The sequence below is a fragment of the Pleurodeles waltl genome, chromosome 11, assembly GCF_031143425.1.
Source record: "Pleurodeles waltl isolate 20211129_DDA chromosome 11, aPleWal1.hap1.20221129, whole genome shotgun sequence".
NCBI lineage: Eukaryota > Metazoa > Chordata > Amphibia > Caudata > Salamandridae > Pleurodeles > Pleurodeles waltl.
Window position 1 is genome coordinate 993242721 of NC_090450.1, and position 25357 is coordinate 993268077.

General features: G+C 43.5%; 1 protein-coding gene across 4 annotated transcripts in view; it reads right to left on the minus strand.

Moving 5' to 3' along the window:
- Nucleotides 1-25357, minus strand: part of SFSWAP (splicing factor SWAP) — a 474828-nt gene that overhangs the window by 119130 nt on the left and 330341 nt on the right. For all 4 annotated transcript variants that reach the window (XM_069215345.1, XM_069215346.1, XM_069215348.1 and 1 more), the window contains exon 14: nucleotides 12372-12682. In XM_069215345.1, the coding sequence (XP_069071446.1) occupies nucleotides 12372-12682 (311 nt within the window). The remainder of the gene's footprint in view (nucleotides 1-12371; nucleotides 12683-25357) is intronic.

Here is a 25357-nt window from a genome sequence, read left to right on the forward strand (position 1 = left end):
GAGAGGGCTTACTACAATGTCTAATGCTTTACCATGCTCTCAATAAAAAGTATTCGGAAATTAGACTCTAAGTGTCACATGTTTACATTTAATGTGGACAGATCAGTGTTGTCAGCAATGCCTGGGTATTTTGATCTCCAGTGTTCATCAGAGCTATGTCCTTTCGGCTCTGAGCTGATTGGGATCATTTATTATCTTCTTTGGGTAATTCTGAGGAAGACACAAATGCTTGCCATAGCACACCGCAGTACTGTAAGCCATTACTAGAGTTCATGTGAGTCAGACACAAGTCTTTGTGGCAGCCGGAAGTAGTGCCTTGCGTCAATATTAGAAGTCCCTTGAGTCAGAGGCAAGTCCTTGCAGTAGCATAGAGAGGTATCTTGTGTCATTGGTTCCTATAGGCTTCTCCACTGCCCTTATGTCAAGATCCCAGCGAATTATCAATAGATAAGGTTGTTGAAAGTTGAAAAGAGCATTGGCAAAAACAGCTTCACTGTGCTTTCCACAGACAAATCATAGTTCTCCAGCATTGGATCTTTCATAGATTACATGTTTAAATTATTTCCCGTTGTTGAAGTGGGAGTCCCACGGTAACGTAACAAAGCAGTATACATATCACTACCATAGGCAATACGAAAGTCAGTTTAAAAGCCTATCCATGTCCTTTAAAAAAAAAAAAGAAAAAAAAAAGGACCAAACAGATGACCTCGCCCTCTAGGACACTCCCACAGAGGCAGAGTCCCTCAGATTTTCTACCGCACATCATGTGAAGGTAGTCTACCTGAGCTCTGCTCAATTCTTCAGCTTTTACTTCTTTTTGGATCATCCAAGATTTTATTTTGTGTTTAATTTCTCTAACCCTTGCACTAATATGTAAGAGTAGTAGAAAACAAGGTAAATGACTACAAAAATATGTTAAACCTTTACCTTAAAAACTTAAGTTCTGAGAGATGAGGCTATTATTTGGAATACAGAATCTTAAATCTGTCACTAATGGTGAGGACAGTGAGGATTCCTTCACCTCACAGGAGAGGCCAGAGGGAGACATCACGCCAGGCTCCCCAGAAGGCGCGCAGAAAAGCCATAAAAGACTTACCATGAGTCTTCTTAAGGCACTTCTCACAGAGAGAAAATTGGAAAAAATAATAATAAAATAGACCCTTAACTCTCTCTTCAACCCTGAAAATACATCAGAGAGATTCTCATAAACTGACAATGGGGCGCCTAAAAACGGCCTGTAAAATAACCATTAACAAGAATTAAAGTGAAATCGTTGACCATGTTATCATTATCTTTTCTCTGATGGCCTTGTCTGTGATGGTCTCATCTACGACTGCCTCGTTTACGACAGTCATCTACAGTGGTCGTCGACAATGGTCTTCTACAGTGATCATCAACTATGGTGGTCGTCCACGACAACCTCATCTGTGATGGTGTACCACGGTTATCTATGACGACCTCATCTACGATGTTCGCCTACCACAGCCTCATCTACGATGGTTGTCTACGACGGTCATCTACGACGGTCATCTACGACGGTCTCATCTATGATAGTCACCTTTGACAGTCTCATCTACGAGGTTCGTTTGCTACAGCCTACGACGGCCTTGTCTGCAATGACTTATTCTACATAACCACATCTACGATAGCGTCATCTATTGTCAACTATGGCTTTTTCTACGACTGCCTCCTCTACGACGGCCTCATCTACAACAAAGGCCTTGTCAACTACAAACGTTGTCTAAGTCAGTCTAGTCGTTAACATCTGCCTCGTCCAGCTTGATGACAATTCAAATTGTAGACAAAAGTATGTAACTGTCTACAAAAACAAAACATACATAATCCAGGATAATGTAGTGTTAAGAAATGAGGTACTAATACGAGCATGTCTGCAACAGTTAACAATATATGGAGGGGCAATATATGGAGCAATTACACCACTCCGCCTCAAACTGTAGAGCATAGGTCAGGTCCATGTAGCTCTAGTACTAGACCTACACAGGGATTCCCCCACCAGCTGAATTTTGGTGGTTTCCATGCCCTTCAGGGTGAGCGATCAAACACTTACAGCTTCCTGTAGCAAACAAGAAATTAGTTTGTTTTTTCTTTATGATTTTAAATAGAAAAGCTGTAAAACCTGTTCCAATTGTTGATAAACCAGGAGGAATTACGATAATGGGAAACCCTGTCATCAATAATCCCATCTAACCAGCAAGGACATGTTCTCATCTATGTCCAGTGCTACTGTACAGGCTGCCAATTCACTGGCAATACAGGGCAGATTTAGCCACCAGATGTGGTCACATAAATAAAATGTTTGCCGAAGATGATGAAGAAAAAAACAAAAATGCTGCTGCAGGGAGGCGAAATGTCCTCATTGAGGACATAGATTGTGCTATAGATAAAGCTTCAATAAGATTCCCACAACTGGCAGGGTCAGTGGTCCTTGAATGCTAAGGTTCAAGGCCACAATATTTATAGTTTGAGGAACAAATGTATCTAATATTTTTATCATACCATGCTGACGCTCTGTTTGGGAAGCACGTTGACAACTCCTTGCAATTAGTCAAAGCTGACTCTTGACACTGCAAGATCTTTTGGGGCATTACAATTTCAAAAGAAACAATCTTTAGAGGGACCCAAGAAAGACACGTATCTGTTGATAAATATCTAACTTATCAACCCTCTCAGTAGCCCTTAGGCTAGCTTACCTACAGTGACAACGTTCTGGTGCTGATTACAGCATCCAGTGGGAAAAACAGTTCCAAAAACCATAACATTTTGTCATCTATGGAGGAAAATAGCATTGGACAAGTAAGTCCTGGATCTCATCACAAATAGACAGATCTTACAGTTCACCCTGATTCCGCCTACTACTCCACCAAAATAAGGGCTCCCACCTCATCTCCATCTTGTTTAGAAGGAAGTGCTAGCTACAATAACCATAGGTTTCAGAGAAAAAGGCCCATATTCTCAGCAAGGAATAGGACCAGAAAAGAGAGGAGTGTCCATCTATCCTAGACCTCCAGAAATTAAACAAGTATTTCCGGAAACAATCCTTTTATGTAGTCACCCTCTCTCTCAGCATGACAGTTCTGAATTTACAGGATTTTTACTTTCACATTCCCACCCACATTTGGCTTCAAATCAGCTTTTTTCAGGAAAGGCTTGCCCAACTTCGACAACTTATTGATAAAAGCACCAACGGCATTTCAAGCGTCCAAGGCCACAGAAACTTCCTTAAAGTTGTTTCACAAACTAAGTCTCCTTGTGAATTATCAAAGTTAATCAACTCTCCATCCAAGACGATACTGTTGCTGGGCCTCAACACTAGATGTTGTCCAAAAAAAAAGACTTTTCCAAAGACAAGGCTCTATGAATTGGCTCCCCAATTTTTTTTTTTTTAAAAAGGCATCGGGTCAATTAGCTGTTGGGTATCAAGTGCTCAGCGATCAGAATGATCCCCTCTTGTACGCCTGAAAATTAATGTCTTACAGGAGCAGCTACAAAACAATAGATTCAGTCAAACAAATCATTTGAGGGCTTGGTGAATTTCACATAGGTATGAGGGAAGCTCTAATCTGGTGGTCTCATCGACTACAAATGCTTGAATAGAAAGCTGGGGTAGTCATCTACAGAACCACTAATTCGAAGAAAGTGGCCTCTGCTCCAGAAGAGCATAAATATCACTAACCTAGATCTCAAAGCCATCTGCTCAGTCTCCAAACTTTTCTGCCAATTTAGCAGTCTTCGGTGTTAATTTGCAAGGACAATAACACCAGCATGCAATACATGAATAAACAAAGCGGCACAAGATCTTTGGCGCTGTCCAAGGAAGATCAGGAAATCTGGAGCCGACTAACGACACACTGGAGACCTTTGTAAACCTGGTCTATTCATATTGGTGTGCGCACGTGTCTCTGTGCTGACAAAGTATAAAATATTTCACACAATGCAAAATTTGTAAGATCCACACGGTCAGGACTGGTCAAGGGCCTTGAGCATCTTCATCAAGGGAATCACCGGAAGCGCCCAAGAAACAAGTTGATTCCCTCAATGCACATCAACAGGGAGCCTTTGCAGCGAAGTGGAGCTATGTGATACCGGAGATGTTCCTGCCATGGATCCATGTCGAAGAAAGATCATGGCAAGGGTCAAGGACTAGCTGGTTACTCAATTAAAAGTAATGGCTTGGACCCACTTTACAGAGCGGGATGGAACAATTATATCCCTCACACCAGCTCTGTGCCAGAACGCAGATTTCACATCCTAGCATCAAGCAGTGCAACCCTTGGTGATCAAGAGAGCCGGAAGCAGACTAATCTCCACCTCGACAGGAAGAGAACTGATTTTCTTTACATGACATTATGTCAGTAACAGGTTTCCTTGGAAGAGCTGCAGCCAAGGGAGTGAAGAGGTGCAAATGTAGCGTAGCATAGCACAGTACAGAGTCTGAGCAGGTATTGACACAGAGGCTGAACCCTGGCAGGGGAACACTACGCGCCTTTCCAGTGATACAGCTCGATAATGGATTCCAGCTCAAAGACTGTCGTTGGAGGGCAATCCTCAAGCAGGAATAGACCAGGGCTTTCTTTTCTTTGGGGGAGTGCCCCCTTTTCCCAGTCTGAAACATGGATACTTTCAGTGCCCGAGGACGGCAGATCGGGTTGGTTTACCCCAGTGTGACCGCCCAAAGAAAGCTTTGTGGTTCCCTAAAAACTGGTGGATAAATTAGCTAATGTATATTGATTTTAGGAAAATCACAAAACAATTTCTGCAAAAAACTAATTCACAATCTCCTAGCATTGAGGGTAATTATGGGTAATTTAAAACTCGGAGTGGTATTAACTCTAACCCCTTAACTCAAGATTATGGGATACATTTATAAAACATGGGTTTTCTTCATATGCAGACATTTATTCATTTTTTTATTTTTTTATTGTCAAATGATGCATGGTCAACATGCAATATAAATTGTAAGTCACAGCTCTGTTTGGGCTCAATACCAAGAACCATAGACCTGCAACTTTAAGAGCCCACTGCATGTGCATTGGTCTTCAAACTTACAAATAGAAACTGTCGGTTTCTATTAATTCACTTTATTTCAATAACTGGGTTATGTAGGAAAGATTATCCTTTAATCGTGTCTAGTTTTCAGAAATATATTTTATGGCTTCACCCATTCATTTCTCAAGGCTGCAGTGAGATTTCACCTTCAGAAAGATTTACATCATTTTTTTTGCAGCATCAACCAATTACAACCGACATAACCGCGAGACTCTTTAGGATGTGCAGATGTTTAAAAAAACTGACTTTGCTTTTCAACTTCATAAAAAAAAAAAAAAAAAAAAAAAAAATCATAAATCTCCTCTAGTCAGTAAGGTTGTGGGAGGTGTGCCTAACAAAATGGTTTCTGAGGATGTATAGAATTAGGAAACACACTCTCTGGAGTTTCTGTTTGCCCCTGGGGGTAACACTAGTGATCAAGTACACCTTGAGCAGCTGTCATTTCACAAATATTAGATAACTACATATTACATACCACAATAAAAATTAAAACCCACACAAGACTTAGAAGATTCTGAACTATGGAAAATGTGTGTGTTTTTGATTGGGGGGAGGTGGGTGTAAATCAGCAGTAGTTGTTGCCGGCAAAGGCTTTGGTGATCGGGTATGTTTGTCAACAGTGCCTGCTGCAGGGTTTGGTGTGGGGGTTGTGTGAGAGACTCTAGTGTCAAGGAGAAAAGCAAAGAGCAAACTTATTCTGGAGACTGGTTACTGCCCGCTCTATTTCAGCTGTGAGGACACTGACAGTGGTTGCAGAGTAGTCAGGGAGAACATGCCATATAGTCAGTCCCCCTTTGCGGTGGATAGGGACAGAATCATTCACAGATTTCCCTGTGTAATGTTCTTTTCAATTCCTAGTATGTTGAGTATATGTGCTGCATGTGTGTCTAGAAAGGTAAGTGCTGGAGTCCAGAATATTAAACCTTAACGTGCTGGCCATCTCAGACACGCAAGTCAGAACATACACAAACCGGCTGTCCTCTCTGAAACCAGTGGTACATGATGAGTGAGTCCGGCAGGTCTTTTTTTACAAGTAGCCGAGCCAACAGAATGAGACCCACCAGAGTGAGACCCACCCTTCCCTTTTCTTGCCTGTGCCCAATACACCTGTGAAACGGCTCTACAGACTAGGTCTGAACCAGCCTCAGGAGGGGTAACAACCTGAAGTCTGAAAACCTAGGCTTCCCAGGATTACAGAACCACATGGACTTTCAGATGGTGCAGTCTACCTAGAATGGTGAGGTTGGACACCAAAGGAGGATAAGTAACTGGGCCACCTCAGCACAATACTTTAGATTTGTCACTGAGGAAGTCCTGTGCACCAGTACTAGATGGGAGGATGAGGAGTGGAATTTCAGCACACTTGCTGCTTCCAACTCCAAAACAGGCCTAATTCAAGGAAAACCTGTAGAGTCACACAACAAGATGATGGGCAGAGTGCTGAAACTTTACAGACACACTCCAGTCACAGATCTGGGTTAAATCCATCATTCTTCTGCTCACCGCGCCACCCCAGTTTGGACTTAGTCATATGAAAATCAGTCTTGACCCTACTCTCCCGCACGGGAACAGTCCAGCCCGAACTGCCAGGCCAAGGCCTCTCTGGACCGTTACCAAGCATCCAGGACCTGGCTGGCGAAGGGTGCTCTTCCACTTTTAATCAAACGCACCATTTCAACCTTTGCTCTTCCTTCCCACCCCCTTTCTGCACTTTTTCCTTCCTTCGCCCTCAACATCCCCACCCCCAACTACATGCTCCCTCACCCTTCCAATATCACAGGCTGCCATGGCCGACCCGGCAGGTCTCATGTATCAAGCTAAATTTTGGTTACAGTTCGCTATTAGGTTTTCACTTTCAAAGGTATTGGTGCTGGGGTTATGCACGGGACGTGCATATTTTGGACATAAAATTCAAATGAATGGGCTGCTCCCAGGGTTTAATAATATTACATGGTTATTTTTAAAGTTTAAGGTCAACAAATAATTCTGCACGCAACGGCAAACTACAGTAATTTTGGACAAATGGATGGAGGATGTTAGTTTCTAGGGGTGGTGGGGGATACCCAAGAGGGGTTGGTCACCAAGGACGCAGTGACCAACAGTCCAGTGCATTCTGGGAGTAATAGTCCAATAGGCATTGCCATTTATACAACAGGCCTAAACTACTGGAAAATGATTTAGAAAAGCATATAGCTGCCGAATTTTCAGTTTGCGTATGTGACATTTCTATGTTTACAATGTCCCTGTGCGTGACATTTCCAAGCCTAGAGTGTGACACTATCATGGGTGGATACCTGCCAGTGACACCTTACAAGTGTTTTTTCCGTCTCTGTATGACCCTTATACATAAAGAATTTCCCCTTTTGGGGAGGGGGGGGGGGGGATTCTGGTCTTCTGAGTCCTTAATTAACGGGGAGTCTAAGCTCCTTCCCCTTCTCTTACAAAAATATCTCAGTGTTTACACGTACCTGCAATCCAGGTTGCGATTTATTTATGATTTAGGGTGTAATCACACCCCTCTAGTCTGGCCTTGTAGAGTTGGCAGAGAAAGTCGGGGTAAAATATGTAGCGCTCCAAAACTTCTTGTCGCCGTCTCCAACCTTAGGCAAAGCAGCAACTGTCAAGCCCTGCCTCTCAGCCATCGCTGATCTATCCAGAGCCACAGCACAACTCCACTCACCCCACACCATTACCAACTCCACCTCCCCTCCTTACCACAACAAATATTTGTTTCAGCGAGGACAGCCAGTATTTGACAACTTGCTTCTCTCCCACAGCTCTCTATGTGGCAAGAAAACAAGGCCAATAGCTCGAACTTAAGTAAATGCAAGACCTACTGCATTGCAAATGCTTGTTTTTTACTTACTTTCAGAAACATGCACACAATCTTCGGCTGACTGTACCACTTTATGTTGCTTTTACATTTTGAACGTCTACTGCATACTTTAGCAAAATAAATAAAACAAGGCATTGTAGCATTTCCAAAGCCAGACCTACTGGGCTTGCCAAAGTTTTTTTTTTTTTTTTTTTTTTTTAATAACAGTATTACAAATCTCAATAGCTGGCCAAACTCAAGCATCACTGATTACTAAGCATTGAAAACAACATAACATCACTGAATCAGAGAATGGGAAAGTATTTCTGCAGAAAAGGTCTCCCCCTCGCAAGCATGTGCTGAGTCCAAGGAGAAAAATGACTCATTTTCCATATACAATATCTCTAATCATAAAATACTATCCAACATATGAGTACATTAATATGAAAGCTAAAAGAACACCATCAAAACTCATGAGAAACAAAGCATAGGGTCATATAATAATAGTTATTATGGAAGAGGAAATAATAAATACACCTCCCCCCCCCACACTGCATCTCTTACAACTCTGGACTCTGGTGAGGGAGAGCTGACAGCCACAGGTCAGGCTGGCATTTGTCTTCCACAACAGAAGGCGACGAGCCGTCTCCTGCAAAATCAGAATGAGTCAAGGAGGCAGCTCTGATGCTGGGGTCACTGAAACTTGAGGTTACACTGCAGGGTCCGCTGCTTGTCAGTAGGTGTTTCGAAAGAGAAGCACAAGAAGCCTCAGAGCCAAACTCTCACAGACCCCGAATATTGAGCCTGAAACATCTGGATCATCCCCTGAAAGGCCTGGACTCGCTACAGTGGTGGAAAGGCCCTGGACAGCACTGTGTTCCTAACAGTCCTAATGAAGGAAATCCTATGCGTGGGTACAGGTGTGACTTGGCGAAGGAAAAACGCCAATAATGTCAGGAGCTCGTCTGTCAGCAGCAAACCCACCTTTAGGAGCTAGTTGGCAAGGTACAGGTACACAAGTATCCCCAACATCCTAAGATTATCAGTGACCAACACCAACCTGAGAAGGGGCGGAGGAAAGGTCGATAGGGAGCAGGGTAAATTGAAAGTGTTCTGGGCTCACCCCAAACCACAGATAATGACAAATGTACTGTAGGAAGAGTACATAAAAATGTGTTCTGCAAGCCCAGGGACACCATTCAGTTTCCTGTGTGTTGAGTTGGAAGCACCTTAGCCAAGGAGAACTTATAATTTTTCAAAAAGGTGTACACCAGGCATAGTTTCAAGACGGGTCTGAGACCTCCATCCTTCTTCAGAATGACAAAGCTCCACAAGAAGCACCATTCTCCCCATCCACATTCAGCACCTAGTCTATGGCACATTTACAATGCTGAAGAATTACTTCCTGCATCAGCATTGTTTAAGGCTCCTCTGAAATTAATTCTGGCAGGAGGAGGAAGACTGGATGAGAAAGAAATAAGATAGGATGTAGCCTTTTTCAACAATTTGCAAGATCCACCTGCCTGATGTGATGGTTTTCCAACCATTGTGGAAATAAAGTATTCTGCCTGCTACAGCCAGGATTGGGCCCGCCATGGTAAACTAAAGCGGCCTGACAGCAGCTGAGTTGGAGAATTGCTGCAGCGGCTGGTGTGAACTAGTTCCGCTGTTGCCACAGCCTCAGATTTGAAAAGTCTGAAATGGTTGCTGTGGTACAGGCTGAGAAGGCTGGTGTAGCCTGTCAGCTAGCACCCTGAACTAGTCCATAAAGTGCTATATTGATGTGGAAACTACTCAGCTGATAAGTCTCAAGGACCTAGCTGTGGCACAACAGTCTTTAAAACAATCCAGCACCAAATCTGTCTTTTCATCGAGTAGTACGAAGCCATCATGTTAATTAAGGATGCATGCACATCCCCTGAAAACCCAGCTGATCTTGTCCAGCCATGTCACCTGAGCACGACACTGGTGCCAAAAACTCTAGCAATGCAATCAGTAGCGAGCAAACCAGCTTGGACATGCAGCATACTTGCAGCATCCTTTCTACCACTGTTCAGACCGAGTGGCCATAAGGATGTTGAGTACAACTGGCAAGATCTTGCTAGTCATATCCACACCACATGGGTGTAACTTTCCAGAAGACGAGATGCATTACCTTCTGTAGGCATCAATTCTGTTTGATTCTCTGTCCAGAGGATTGGTCAGAAAGGAAGTCGGGCTGACCTTACTTGTCAATGCCTGAACAATCAGGATGGCGGCTGGAGAATCTTGGATTAGAAATTCCGAGAGGCAGTCTGTGTCACCTAGTCTCTTGATGGCTGACCAGGGATAATGACCATGGATTTGACCAAGATGCCATTAAAGCTTCAACAAAAGAAAGCAATGGCACAGAAGTAGTCACCCCTGTTGAAGAATATCAGTCAACACATTTGTCTCAATAGTGAGTAATTGCAAGTCCAGAGCTTCAGCTGCTCTCCGAACCATCACTTCAAAAAGGCACTTTCTTCCACTGGTGACCTAAGAAGATAATCTAGCTCTGGCATTCTGGAGGTCTAAACAGGAGGCATAGTCTATATAATGAGGGGAAAGTAAGTTATCCTTCTTCTGATCATCATTAATGTCCTGAAGGACATTAGTTGTGTCCTGCAACAGGTCAGAATCTGGATAGAAGAAAGCCTCAAGCATGACCGTACCGGCTTCGCAGCAAAGGTCTTAGATTAGACATGGGCCTCAACAAGCAGAGATAGGTTCGGGGGTCAGAGATCGGTGTCCTGTTCCTAAGTTTACACAAGAAGCTTTAAAAAGACATATTTGGAAGGTATGACAGGCTGTATCCACATGAGAGCATTGGCAAGGCACATGAGTTTGGGTCAGATAAAGTATGGGACATGTATGAGGGCATGCCACAATATCAACCCCTACTTATGAACTAAGGGATAAAAGAACTATCTGACTTTTTTAACGTTTTTAGTGTTGGCACAGAGATTCGCTCAACCCCTTACCTTCAACTTTCAAGGAAAGACACTAAAAACAAAAGGACAGCTTTTCGTACTTGTCACAAATGGCACAAAGATAGAGACCAGAGTATTTCAAGTCCAGCGAGGAACTGAAAGTGGTGGGTATAGTAAATTTTGGAGAAACAAATCTGATGTGTGGTATTTCTGGATGAGTTAAAAGAGCAGGATTGCAATCAGATAAAAGAATCCCAAAAAACCACACCACCACCAAAGGATCACATCAAATCCTCAAGAACTCTGTTGCATTTTCTCTTCCAAAAAAGTGTCTGACAGACTTGTGGTAATTAAGATACAGATAAGGCAGGGTCCCCAATTCAAGATGGCAATGTAATTTGCCATCCTGACTGCTAAGTTACTGGGAAAGGAGGCAGAATAAGAATGGTTAGAGCTGCTTGTGGCCTTTACTCAATGGATGGTGCAGGTGGAATTAAGGAATGGTGCCTTTGAGGACTTGTTTATCTGCCTGTGCTGACAAGGCATCATAAGCCGCTTAAAAAGGGAAGTGGGCGACAATAGGGAAGTGACTGGCTCCAAAGAACAGCACTAGAAAAGGAAGCTGTGTAACATGAAATGTGGGAAGTAAAGAGAGTAGACAACAAAGCTACAGAGAAAAGAAGGTAAGGATAAATTCAATTATAAATGGAAAGGACAAAAATTAGAAAGAGTCATTTAAAACAAGTATTGAAGTGCATTAATGTAAACAGGAAGAACAACCTTCAAGCAAGCATTTAGTTGATATGCACAGTATGTTGATTTTATTTTTCATTTCAAAATGACTACAGTTCTCACCAGATAGTTTCTGCAAGCTGCTGTGCTCCTGAAAACTGCACCTTATCCAATACAATGTAAACACTGACTGATCAACAGTTTGACACAGGGAAAGATTTCCCTCAGGCTGATACATAAGATTGACAATGTATCGAAGAAATGGCAGAAAGGCCCTGACCCCAACAAGCCAATGGATGAAGGGACCTGACCCAAGCAAACCGATGTGTGACAGACAGACCCCAAACCCATTATCTGCATATTTTATACAAGAGTTCTTTGGCTGCTCCACACCTAAATAGGACCTGGCACTGGGGTACCCGGCTTTCCGCCAGAACCGACAGACCTTCAGGGCCTACCGTTATCATGCCATTTTAATCTGTGCTTGTGGTCTCCTGACCCAGGACGGAGTGAAGGGTCTTGTGCAAGATGAGCCCCACCAACATGTGCCCCAATGGAGGTTCAAGTAAACACAGAAGTAGACAAGTGTGTGAAGTGACAAACATGCATGCTGCTATTGGCCCCACTTTTCTGCCATACCTTTAAGTGAAGCCAGTTCTGTCAACGTATGAATCGCAGTGCAGGGAAAAAATCCATAACCCAGAGTTCAGCTACAGGATACACCTTCCGATTTCCTTCCTTCTGAGCCACTTGCTACTATTGCTGACCCTCAAAAAAACTACCAAGAAATCATGTGCTGAACTCACCTGGACTGTCTGACTGTCCTATACGCACTGGGGAGTGAGTGCTTAGCCTTCACGTGCGCTTTCGATTTGGACTTGGAGGTGGACTGGTGCTTCTGTGGCTTTGGCGATCGAGACTTTGAGCGTGATCTTTTCTTATGTTTCTTTTTCTTTTTCTCCTTCACTACTGTAATTTCTCTGTTGTATTCTTTTATTCTTTTTGAAGGTCTTTCAGGGATTTTATACTCAGAGACATCATAATCCTCCATTCTATATTCTGTAATAGGCTCAATTCTGTCCTCATCCAACATTTCTGGGCTTAAGTCATCCGCGATCTAAAGAACAAAACAATGTTTTCAAAAGAATACTCTTAATCAACGTTTTAAGAAGCACATTCAATTAAATACAACCTGTTCACAAGAGAGTCCAGGACTTCCTCTGTATGTAACACCCATGTTAGAAATGCTAGGACTTTGTCCCTGTGTACCATTGCACGTCCTAACCCCCAGCATTACTCTTCATGCTTTCTAGTCTGTGCCTGATATTTTACTCAGGCAGTCAACTCAGTAATAAAATGCTCTAACAGAAGCAACATCAAGGACAAGTCTCGGCAAGTATTTAATTCTAGCAGCAGATTTAGTTGTGCTTAAGAATGAAAGCAATATTATACACAATAACAGATGCTTTACAGGTTTTTTATTTTGATATCTTCTGGCCAAAAATATGAAGTTACTGCAGATGGAAGAGGTTACTTTCCTGGTAGAACGTCTGTGTTAAGGGGGTCCTCATATATTGCAGTATGAATTAAAGGTGTTGCTAATCAAACTTTGTTTGGGAGGGAATAGTTTCTGCATTCCTTGGTAAAGCTTTGTGGTCCAACCCAATAAGATTATGCTGGTAGGCCTGGTATTATTGCTCCAGGTGATGCTACATTTATTGAAGGCTGCGGGGGCACTACATATCACTTTTGGTCATCACCCAAGCTGTAATGAAATGGCAAGGAGACACACCAAATATACGTGCTTTGGCTTGCCCCTGGAATGTTGCAGCATAGATATTCTATGGCAGGGTTCCAGGGGTGTCCAGGGCAACAGGGTGGAATGGTAGGGGGAGAGAGACAACATCTGTGAAGGAAGAAGCAACAAGTGCTGTGCTGTGTCGCTGTGGGTGAAATAAATAGCTACAATAAGCACATACTGGGATCTGCCATGGCTTAACACTGGCGACAAGGTGCCTGCGAGGGGCATGTTCTCTTCAGCACCCCACGGGACTCACCTATTGAACCTATGCAAGTTCTTGTTGTGGGGAGGGATGCTAACTGCTTCTGGCGTCATTCTGGAAGCAGACTGTTTCAGGAACTGACTTGTCCTGCTATCGCACTGCTGTTGTCTCCGTGTGGGGGAAACCCACCAATGACCACTGGGCGAGTATTAACAGGCAGAGCGTAAAAACAGACTTCCAAGGAATACATGATGGTCTTCTGCTGCCCCACTTTCCCAGAGCAGTGACATACTAGGAAGTGAACATTGTAAATAGACCAATGTTGGCGTCACTTTCAGGAGTGAGCGTCAGTCCAGCCGTGTTTAAGGCGTGTGTGCGTGTCAGTTTCAAGAGTGCACATCGGGCTAGGCTTGTCTAAAGAGTCAAGGTTGCCACACGCGCTCAAGATAATACACTGACTTGGCTAATGGCCTCAGTTGTCGATGATCCTGCAGCCTCAATAGGTGAAAAGGTGAAACACGTAGACAGCTTGTGGTTCATGTAAAAATGTTTGGACAGGAACAAAACATACTCAGTTCAGCAACACGTGACTTCTTTCTGAATAATTGCTACTAAGCAAGTATTACAGCAGTGGTGAGTCTTGGACAGAGAAGGCATGCACATGGGAAATTATCATTTTAGTTAATTTAACTAGCTATTTTAATTTTTTGTGTTATTTGTTTTAGTTTGTTATATTAGGTTATTCTGCAGGAACTATAATACCTGCTGTGAATTTGTCTCAACCCCCTCAATTTTTGACTGAAGCAGGCGAGCCTATTTTGCTGTGGGAAAGATGGAGACAGTTGTTTGACTTATTTGCTGGCCATATGGAGGTAATTTTCAGCAACAAGAAAGTAAGCAATACTTTTACACAATTTAGGGACAGATGGACACAACATTTATTAAAGTCCAGAAGAGATTAACATTGGTAATGGCGAAGACGAGCTGTATTTGAGATGTCACTAATAGGTTATAAAAAACATTTTGGGGTGTGCATAAACGTAGTAATGGAGAGTGCTCAAGCCAAAGAGGAGCATATAAACAACTGAGAAATCTAGCGCACACACGTGAATTTGGTAAAATAGCAGACTCTCGTATCAGAGACCACCTTGTACATTTGATCCGAGTGTCCAGAAGAAGTTACTGGCAAAAATCCTTCTCTCAAGCAGGCCATGGAGATCGTGGAAGGCATGGAACATGCAGCTGGTTGGGTGAAGGAAATGCGAAAGACATCTTATTCTCGTTCAGTGGATAGAATGTCTGTTTGACCAGACAAAGTTAAACCAGATAGACAATCAGGAGACAAGGGACTTGATGGACAACAAAAGACCATTACCCAAAACCCTTCTGCAGTGGTGGAGCCTGGTGAAGGAAAATAGTCCAAGTTTAACTGTTTTAAGTGTGGGAGTCATTTTCATTTTTCAAATAGTCCACACTGCACAGCCATAAATATAGTGTCACAAATGTGGAAAGAGGGAACATTTCGCTAGAGTGTGCAAACGTGTGAAAGTGCATGAAGTGCCAGATGTCACGGAGTCAGTGGCCCTTGAAGAAAAACAAGAAGTAATTTTACAAGTAGCTTTTGGTTCTACTAGTGAAGAAGTGGTGAATGGGTCAGTGGAACCATAACAATGCCTGAATGCAAAGTGGAGACTGGAGGAAAAGAAATAACTGTTTTAGCTGACTCAGGGTCTCCATTCACCCTGGCGGGTGACAAAAACTGGGAGAACATTTAATCCAGAAAGATATGGAGGAATGAAAGCAATTCTTTTAGGTTATGCAGTAATGTTGCTACATTTCCAAGGAAGAGAAACCGTAGGAAAAATGTATGTGACCAAAAGGGGTGATACCCTGTTAGGTTGTAGGCACCAGAGAGATTTAGAAATCAGGTTAGACTCCAATTCCCACAACCAAGTGGTGATGCTAGCTAATCTTGGAGAGAACATGAGCTGGGCAAATTAGTTCCCAGAAGTATTCAGTCACCTGTTGGGCTCACTCAAGGGGTTCGTACACAAGATAGTCTTGAAGGAAAATGCTAAGCTAGTAGTGCACAAGGCAAGGAAGGTATGTGTAGGAAAGTACCCTCTTTCTTGGCATGGTTACCCCCATTTTCTGCCTGTTGTCAGGGTGTTTGTGTTCACTGGGATCCTGCTAACCAGGACCCCAGTGATTATGCTATCTCCCTTTTAACTACGTAACTTGTACCATTTACACTCCACATATGGCATACTGGTGCCCCCATGTAAGTCAATACTATATGATACCTAGGGCATTGAGGTACCAGGGGATCCGCCTGGGCTGCAGCATGTATTATGCCACCCAGAGGGAGCCCATGCAAAGTGTTCTGCAGGCCTGCCTGCAAGGGTGCATGCACTCCTTTTCACCATAGGTCACTGCACCAGGTCACTATGAGTCACCCCATGGCAGGACCCCCTAGCCCAGAGGGCAGGGTGAAAGTACCTGTGTGTGAGGTGCCCCCCACGAACTACAGTGCCATTTTCATGGACTTTGTGAGTGCGAGGACGCTATTTTATGCGTGTACTGGATATAGGTCACTACCTATGTCTAGCTACATAATGGTAACTTCGAACCTAGGAACGTTTGCTATCAAGCATGTCAGAATCATACCCCAATACTGTTGCCAGTATTGGAAGTATGATTCCATGCTCTCTGGGGGGTCGTCAGAGGACCCCCAGCATTGATCCTACCAGTCTTTCAGGGTTTTCCAGGCAGGCCAAGCTGCTGCAACCCCTCAGATAGGTTTCTGCCCTCCTGCTACTTTGACAGCTCAAGCCCAGGAAGGCAGAACAAAGAATTTCCTTTGGGAGAGGGAGGTAACACCCTCTCCCTTTGAAAACAGGCGTTACCTGGCTTGAAAGGGGCAGCCTCTTCAAGACACTGGTATGCTTTGAATGGCACATTTGGTGCCCTCTGTGAATAAACCAGTCTACACCGGTTCTGGGACCACCGGTCCCTGCTCTGGCACGAAACTGGACAATGGAAAGGGGAGTGATCACTCCCCTGTCCATCACCACCCCAGGGATGGTGCCCAGAGCTCCTCCAGAGGGTCCCTGGGTTCTGCCATCTTGAATCCAAGGTTGGCAGGGACCTCTGGGAGCATCTTAGTGGCCACGCAGGTGACGTCAGGGCCCCCTCCTGATAGGTGCTCACCTGACTAGGTGACCAATTCCACTTTCAGGGATATTTAGGGTCTCTCTCTTGGGTGGGTCCTCAGATTCGGCTTGCAAGATTTCAGCCGGACTCCTCTGCATCCTTACTTCGACTTCTAGCCACTGGAACCACGACTGGACACTCCAGGAACAGACAATCTGCAACCATGACTAAGACTTTGCTTGCAACATTGCTTACACGGCTCCTGCCAGCTTCTGCAACATTTCCCCGGCTGTGCATCCTCTGAGTGAAGGAGTTACTCCCCTGCATCCGCAGGCACCAACTGCAACGACGACCGGCTGCGTGGATCTCCTCTCATCCTGAGCTGCGTGGATCCTGCATCACAGGTGGTGGTCCGGAGTAGTCCTGTTGGTCCTCTCTGCCAGCTTTCCAACTTTGGAGAAGGTAAGCCCTTGCCTTCCCACGCAGGACAGTACCCCCACGCACTGCATCTCTTGCACCTGCCAAGGCTTGTTTGTATCGGCTCCAAGGGATCTTCATGCTACGTGTAGCTCCAGCTCACAGCACTCCTTCCTGCAATGCACAGCCCTCAGCATGCTTCTCCTGCTGCGTGGGAGCCTTCTCCAGTCATGCTGCATGGGCTCTTCTGCGACTCCTGTGTCCCCATCCTGTGGGACTCCTGTTGGTGCTGCCTCTGCTCCTGTGGACTCTCTATGTCACTTAGGGTCCTCTGTGACTCCCCCTACTGGGATGAGTCCTCCTGGGCCTTGCTGGTCCCAGGCAGCTCCACTTTCCCCCAACCGTGACATTTGCCTTTGCCAAGGCTTGTTGGTGGAAGCCTTGCTCTAGAACCGGACTGCAGTTCTTCTTCCAGCATGAGATGTTGTCTGCATCCTTCAGGAATCTTAACCAACTCCAGGGTTGCAGTGCTGACCTTCTCATCACAGTCAACAAACTCCTGCATCTACCCCAACTTCTGCATCCACAGCTGGGTGGGTAGTAGCTCCTACTCCTCCTGGACTCCTCTGTGACTTCGGGACTTGGTCCCCTTTCTCTACAGGTCTTCCTTCTCAGGAATCCACCGCTGGTTTCTTGCAGTCTTGTCTGGGTGTTGCATTCTCTTCTTTTACTTCATTTTGGGTGGTTGGGGGAGCATCCACTAACTTACTCCTTTATTCCTGGTCGCTAGGGGGCACTGTTTTACTTACCTTTGGGATTTCCTAGTACCCCAAGCTCCACTCTACACATTCCACTTAGCTAGGAGGGGGCCTTGTGTTCGCATTCCATTTTTTTTTGTATATGCTTTGGGCTCTCAAAGGGTCACTAATCTAATTGCATCTGCACTGTTTTCTATCACTTTCTATGCCTATTCCTGGTAACTAGTGTATGTATTTAGTGTATTACTTACCTCCTATTGGAGGGTTGCCTCTCTAGTACTTTTTGATATTGTGCACTAAAATAAAGTACCTTTATTTTTGTAACACTGAGTGTTTTCTTTCATGTGTGTAAGTGCTGTGTGGCTACAGTGGTACTGCATGAGCTTTGCATGTCTCCTAGATAAGCCTTGGCTGCTCAACCACAGCTACCTCTAGAGAGACTGTCTTCTAGACACTGCCTACACTAACAGGGGAAACCTGGAAAAAGGTGTAAGTACAAATGTACCCACCACACACCATGCCAGCTTCCTAAAGTATCTAATTTGATGATCAAACCATTAAAAGAAGAGTTAGACAGGGTGTTGCACTGTGGAATCATTGAAGAGACTGCGAGTTCGGAATGGTTGGCACAAGTTGTGCTTGCACCAAAAGATAATGGGACAAAAATCTGAATGAGTATGGATCTCAGAGATCTAAATAAATGCACATGGGTGGATCGCCAACCGTTGCCAAACATCTCTGAAGATCTTGCAATGTTAAAAGGTGTCACAATATTTAGTGTCATGGATTTGTCAGCTGCCTACTATCAGGTAATGCTTCACAAAGATCCCAGAGCTCCCACTTGTTTTGTCACGCCGTTAGGAGCCTACAGATTCAAAAGATTACTGTTAGGACTAGCTTATGCTGCAGCATGCTTTCAACGTGAAATGAAGATGGCGTGGATGGCACTGATTCAGTATTGTACTTTCAGGGTGATATCCGAGTAAATGGAAAAGATAAACAGCAACATGACATAACCTAAAGAGACGTTTTGAGCAGATTGAAGGACAAGACTTTGAAAAGGGAGAAGTGCAAGTTTGTTGTGGGTTCTGTAGGATACCTAGGATATGCCACCTCAGAAAAAATTATCAGTCCTAAGACAGAGTTGACTAACTCAATTGTAAATGCGCCAGCACCATTTAACAAAGATGATGTCAGGTCATTTTTGGGCATGGCAGAATATTACTCCAAATTCATGACGAACTCTGCCAGTTTGGTGCAGCCCATTAGATTATTACTCAGAAAGGATGTTCAGTTTGAATGGTCTGTGGAAGCAGAAAAGGTTTTCACACATGTTAAAAGCGAGATTACAAAAATGCCTTAGTTGGGTCAGTTTGACACCACTAAGTAAACATTCTTGACAGCTGATGCTAGTTTGAAAGGACTTGGTGCTGTATTATACCAGATGGAGGAAGGAGAAAAAAAGTGGTGGCTTTCAGTTCATTCACATTCATTAAAAGGTGCTGAGGAAAGATACTCAGTGATTGAGCGCAAGGCATTAGCTTGCACCTGGGTGATACATCACTGCAAATTATTTTTGTGGGATTTAACTTTTATAGTTAGAACTGACTATAGACCTTTGGTATAAATGTTGGCATGCAGAAGTTTGGACAATGTTCCTCCACGTATAAAGAAGTAGGTGGAAGGGTTATTGGAATATAACTTTCAAGTTCATTATTTGCTGGGTACAAAAAACATATCAGCAGACTTCCTGTCAAGGTCTCCTATTACCAGTACCAAGAGTGAAGAGGTTTTTTTTTTTTTTTTTTACAGACCACATCAAGTGGATTAGGGAAATGGCTATTGGGAAAGATGAGTGGGGCAAGGAGGCTGACAAGGATGGATAAAGTGAGAGAATTAGTTAAAGATTTTGGGGTATCAGGATGGCCATAATTCAGGGATTTGAGAGAAGTGACGTAACAGAAGAACTATGTACTGGAGAAGGCAACCTTTTCTGTGGAAATATGATTGTTACCCCTACAGGATTGTGGAAAAAAATCTAAATTTGGCTCAGGAGGGACACTCAGGCAGAAATCTAACTAAATCTAGAATCAGGGAATGATACTGGTGGCCAGGACTGGATAGGCAAGTGGAATAAGTAATAAAGGATTGTAATCAATGTGCCGCTAGTGACAAGACCAGAGTAACTAGTACTGTTCCTTTATCTCCAGTTGAGAAACCAGAAGAACTGAGGACAAAATTAGGACTTGACATAGTCGGGCCATTTGATTTGTTGCCAGAACGCGAAAGATTCGTACTAGTATTAGCCAAATATACTACTAAATGGGTTTCAACCTGTTGTGTGACTAGTGTAATCAGTTCTGGAAGTTTTAAAACATTTGTTTGCTTCAGAGTGAAAATTCCTAAGCATGTTGTCACAGACAACTGGGTCCAGTATGTCTCAAGCAAGATGAAATTTTTAGAAGAACTTGGTGTAAATCATTTACTTACTCTACTTTAAGCACCACAAGCCAACGGATTTGTGGAATTCATGAACAAATTAGTTAAAACATCTGCACAGATGGCACTGGAGAGCAAGATACCACTAAAAGCAGCACTCAAGAGAAAAACTGTGGGTGCCCCGCAACACACCTAATACAGTAACAAAGTGGTCACATTTTCAATGCTTCAGGGGGGGAAATTGTGGGGTCCAAGCTCAATCCGGCCTGACTGAAATGTGATGAGGTTGAAGATGGTTGACTGTAGTGAAGTCGAGGAATATCAAAGTAGTATAAACAACTTTTTGATGACACTCAATGTATAAAAACAGAATAGGCATGTTGGTGAATATGTTTTTGTGAAGAAAAAAACATGATGGACACCTAAGGGGAAGTCCAGATATAGGGGAGCAAAGCGCATTGTTCATGTAAAAAAAAAAAAAAAAAAAAAAAAAAGAAACGTGGCTGTAAATTGTGATGGTGGAGTTTGAAGTCTGTCCAGGTTGCCCAAGAGTAATAGAGATAATAGAGATAATAGAGATAACAAAGGTAACAAGGAGACCACGTCAAACAATTTTGAATTCATAAAAACACAAGGAGGAACTTGTCAAAGTTTCAGTGAAAAAAAACACCCTCTTATTTATTGGATTATGAGTTACCTGCCAAGCAGGAGCTGCTGGACTAAGCTTTCAGGTGCAAATCTGACACAGGAGTTCTATGAGCTTATATTATCAATAGGTTTTTATTTGTACAATGAGTATCATTCTGCATTTTGATAAAACTTTTATAAAAAACATGACAGGAGGTATATAAGCTTATTTCATCAATAAGTTTTTATTTGTACAATGAGAGTTATTTTGCACTTTGATCATACTATTCTAACTGTTAAATATTTGATGTAATCTTAGTTATTTTCTGTTTCCTTTGTAAATTGTGGAAACTATTTCTAATGTTTCAATTCTGAAAGGGGAAGTATTGCTGTGGCTTGTCCCTGGAATGTTGCAGCGTGACTTTTAAGGGTCAACTCAACTTAACTTGCATAGAGTGCTGAGACCCCATGTTCTCATGACACGCCAAAGCGATCACACCCTTTGCCCAGTTAAAATGGTCACTCCTGCAAGCAAAAATAGTACAGCAGGCTTCCACGTAGGCCAAATGTCAGCTTCCCAGTCCCATCCATTTAAGTGGATTAACAATTCTGAGTAACCTCCTAAGAAACGCCTCAGATAACCTGGTGTCTATTCCACTTAAGTAATGTGCTGAAAGCATTCCGGATGGATAACACTTGACTGCCATGAAAATTTGAGGGACAACATTCAGAGGTTTATCTATTACATAACGAGGTGCACATCAACTGCTGCAAGCAGGAACACAGAAAAGAAAAAGAAGAACTGAACACACCCATGTACCAAGGGTAGTCGTCACGCCTTATCTAAATGCCCATTCAGTGGCATAGCAATGGTGCCATGGCCCTATTGTACACATGAAAAACGCCCCTGTCAACACAGGTGGCGCGGTAAAATACACCCACGACTTCAGCAGCAGAGCCCCGAGTCCACCATTGATGGTAACACCTCCGTAAACATTTAAATAATTCACACACTTTTTTTTTTGTTGTGCATTTGTATTGCAAAAATAAAGTCGTGCTGAATCGATGTATGCCACCAGCAGGAAGCATCCATCCATTCAGCACGACTCTCAATATAAAATAAGCAGGCAGTGCTCTCACCGGTCTGGCAAGGTTTGCCACGTGCAGCAATAGCATGAATGTTAAACTCTGGCTGATCACATAGCAACAGAAGTGTTCACAGCAAGCTCACAATCTGTTCCTAATGCTGATAGACAATGTTTATGCTTCATGAGCAGAGAAGATTTGCAAATCCAGATAAATCCTGCTTGCACTTACACTTATAGGAGACAGATTTGCGGAGCTTCTGCGTGAAACACTCATCAGCTTATATAAATAAGAATTTGTAACACCAACAGGCTTCACCAAGCTCAATGTGTATCCAACAAAATATTGTTTTCTTGTAGTAGGTACAGCCAGTGTGCCAGCACCACAAACAGCATGAGGGCCACATTGCACTCACTCGAGAAGGGCAGCAGTCAGCATAAGCAACGTCCAGCAGCCCGCATCAGGGCCAGCAGTGCCCAGGCGACATCACTATCAACGTCCACAGTCAACATCAGCATTTTATTTATATGATTTGCCTTCTTATACAGCCACAATCTACTCAATTCAGAGCTCAAGTGAGCTTTACACAATAACACCCGTAGGGAGGCTGACTTCTCTCTTCACAATAAACATGGAGTGACATCTGGACATAGGAGACGAGAAGAATGAGTTTTCAAGGGGCAGAAGGAGAAGATGGGGCATTAAGGCATGTAACAAACAAATGTGTGCCACTAAACTGTAAAGATATTACATATGACATTGTAGATGCATATACCAGGGATGTGCTGCCAGGTAGTTGTTGAACCCCGAAGCAAACCAGATTCTAGTTTCAAAGAGGTGGTGCAGCAGCGGAACGTGATTGTGAATGAACAACATGAAAATTAGAATTCCGCATTTCCAATCCCAGGTTGTCTATTTCTTAGTTGTTTCTTGTCTCAAGAGATCTTGACGGATGAGACGAGGTATGACAGATGCTGATGATGGATAGCCTTGGATACGATACAAGCTACTTAGCATTTAATGCAAGCTTTAATCTGGAGCTAATGTACATCTGTCTTCAAGAAGGTCAAGTGTGCTCAAACTTTTTTCAAATTAGAGTGCAGCACAGCCTACCAGGGTGATAGTGAGAGCTTTAGGAGCCCAGTCAGCGTTAAATTACAAGGGAGCAGGCGTCTGAACTGAAGTATTTAGGATTTATAAACGTTTTTACTTTTTTCACAATATGGAGAGCATCTCTGGTGCTTTTTGATGATGATCAATATGGGTCACGATTGCAAGATATTTGTCAGGTCAGAAGCCTATAAACACAGGAGACAGCCACAATGCACTTCTGTGAACTTTTAGTTGAGTGAGCCATTCAGGGCTCAAGAATGATGGGATCCTCTGGACAGGGGGACTGGTGCTAACATCCAGAGTCAGGCACACGGATATCGAAGAAGCCAGGTATGCCTGAATCATCCCCCGATGCTGCCACTCATGGCAACTGGGACTCCATTTCTGCTGTGTCAGAACCTTAAGTCACTATTTCAGTGCCCAATAGGGAAGCCAAAATAACTTGGCAGGAGAATTTGCACATGAAAACATAAAGATTTAGATAGGATTATCTGACTTACAGTGCCAGGTGAAGTGGCCAGTGAAGTCAACATACTTTAATAAACTACTAGTATGCAAGTGATGTTACAAATGTATACACATAGGGTTTATAAAGCATGTAAAACATGACCTTTGAAGTAGTGTGCCAACATAGCATGTCTATCAAACACTATCAAGGCACATGCTCATAACAATCACTGGGCCACAAAATATGCCAGGTAGAATTACAATGCCACAAAACATGTCCTTCATAATTTCTATGCAAGTGCACCAATCCACTTAGTGCAGCCTACAACACACCGACCAGATATGTTGGCTGAATTACTGTTAGTGTAAAATGATGGCGGTAAGAACACCATCACAGAATGTGCCCATCGGAAGCAGTAATCGACAGGATAAGGCCACCCCAAACATGGATCAAATACCATCATTCGCTGCCACTGTATGCTCTGGTTCACTTAATAAGAGATACCATAGCACTAAACCTTAACCACTATCACCATGTGCTTCACAATAAGAACCAAAATGTGTGTGTGGGAGATTCAGCCTTTTAACAAGTCCATCACAATGACTGGCTCTGAAAAGCCTTATAAAAAAACTCTGGCAGGGAATATGCCCACCTGGTTTATCATGTCAGTAAATACTAAGCTGGTCACCGCGCCAGGCTGTCCATGGAAAGGCTTTTACTTAAAAACTTAGGGTACTGAGCCAGGATATAGGAGGCTGGCCTGGCTTATAGTGGGTACCTGATGGTACTTACACCTTGTGCCAGGTCCAGTTATCCCTTATTAGTAGATTAGTAGTGTTCTAGCAGCTTAGGCTGATAGAGGTAGCTATAGCAGAGCAGCTTAGGCTGAACTAGGAGACATGCAAAGCTCCTACTATACCACCTATATCATATAGCACTATATCATAAGAAACACAATACTCAGAGTTACTAAAAATAAAAGTACTTTATTTTAGTGGAAATGTGCCAAAAATATCTCAGAGGATATACTCCCTTAGGAGGTAAGTAAAATACACAAAATATACACACAAACCAAAATCAGGTAAGTAAACAGTTAGAAAAGTAGTGCAAACACTGTAGAATACAATAGGATGCAATAGGCCTAGGGGCAACAAACCATATACTCTAAAAGTGGAATGCGAACCACGAATGGACCCCAGGTCTAAGGTATTGTGTAGAGGGTCGCTGGGAGTGTAAGAAAACACTAAGGGTGTCCAAGATACCCCACCCCAAGACCCTGAAAAGTATGAGTAAAGTTACCCTACTTCCCCAGAAACACACTAAAGTCGTGATAGGAGATTCTGCAAAGGCACCAACTGACTGCAAAGCACTGAAGACGGATTCCTGGACCTGAGGACCTGCAAAGGAAGGGTACCAAGTCCAAGAGACATGCAAGTGTCCAGGGGGGGGGCAAGAGCCCACTAAACCCCAGATGAAGGTGCAGAAGGGCTGCCTCCGGGTGGAAGAAGCTGAAGATTCTGCAACAACGGAAGATGCCAGGAACTTCTCCTTTGCACAGATGTCCCACGGCATGCTGGAGGATGCAGAGTTGTTTCCACGCAGAAAGACCGCAAACACGCCTTGCTAGCTGCAAGAGTCGCGGTTGAAGAAAATGCCTGGGCCCAGGAAGGACCAGAAGGTCGTCCCTTGGAGGAGGAGACAGAGGGGGTGCTCAGGAGCACAGAGAGCCCACGCAGAAGTAGGCAGCA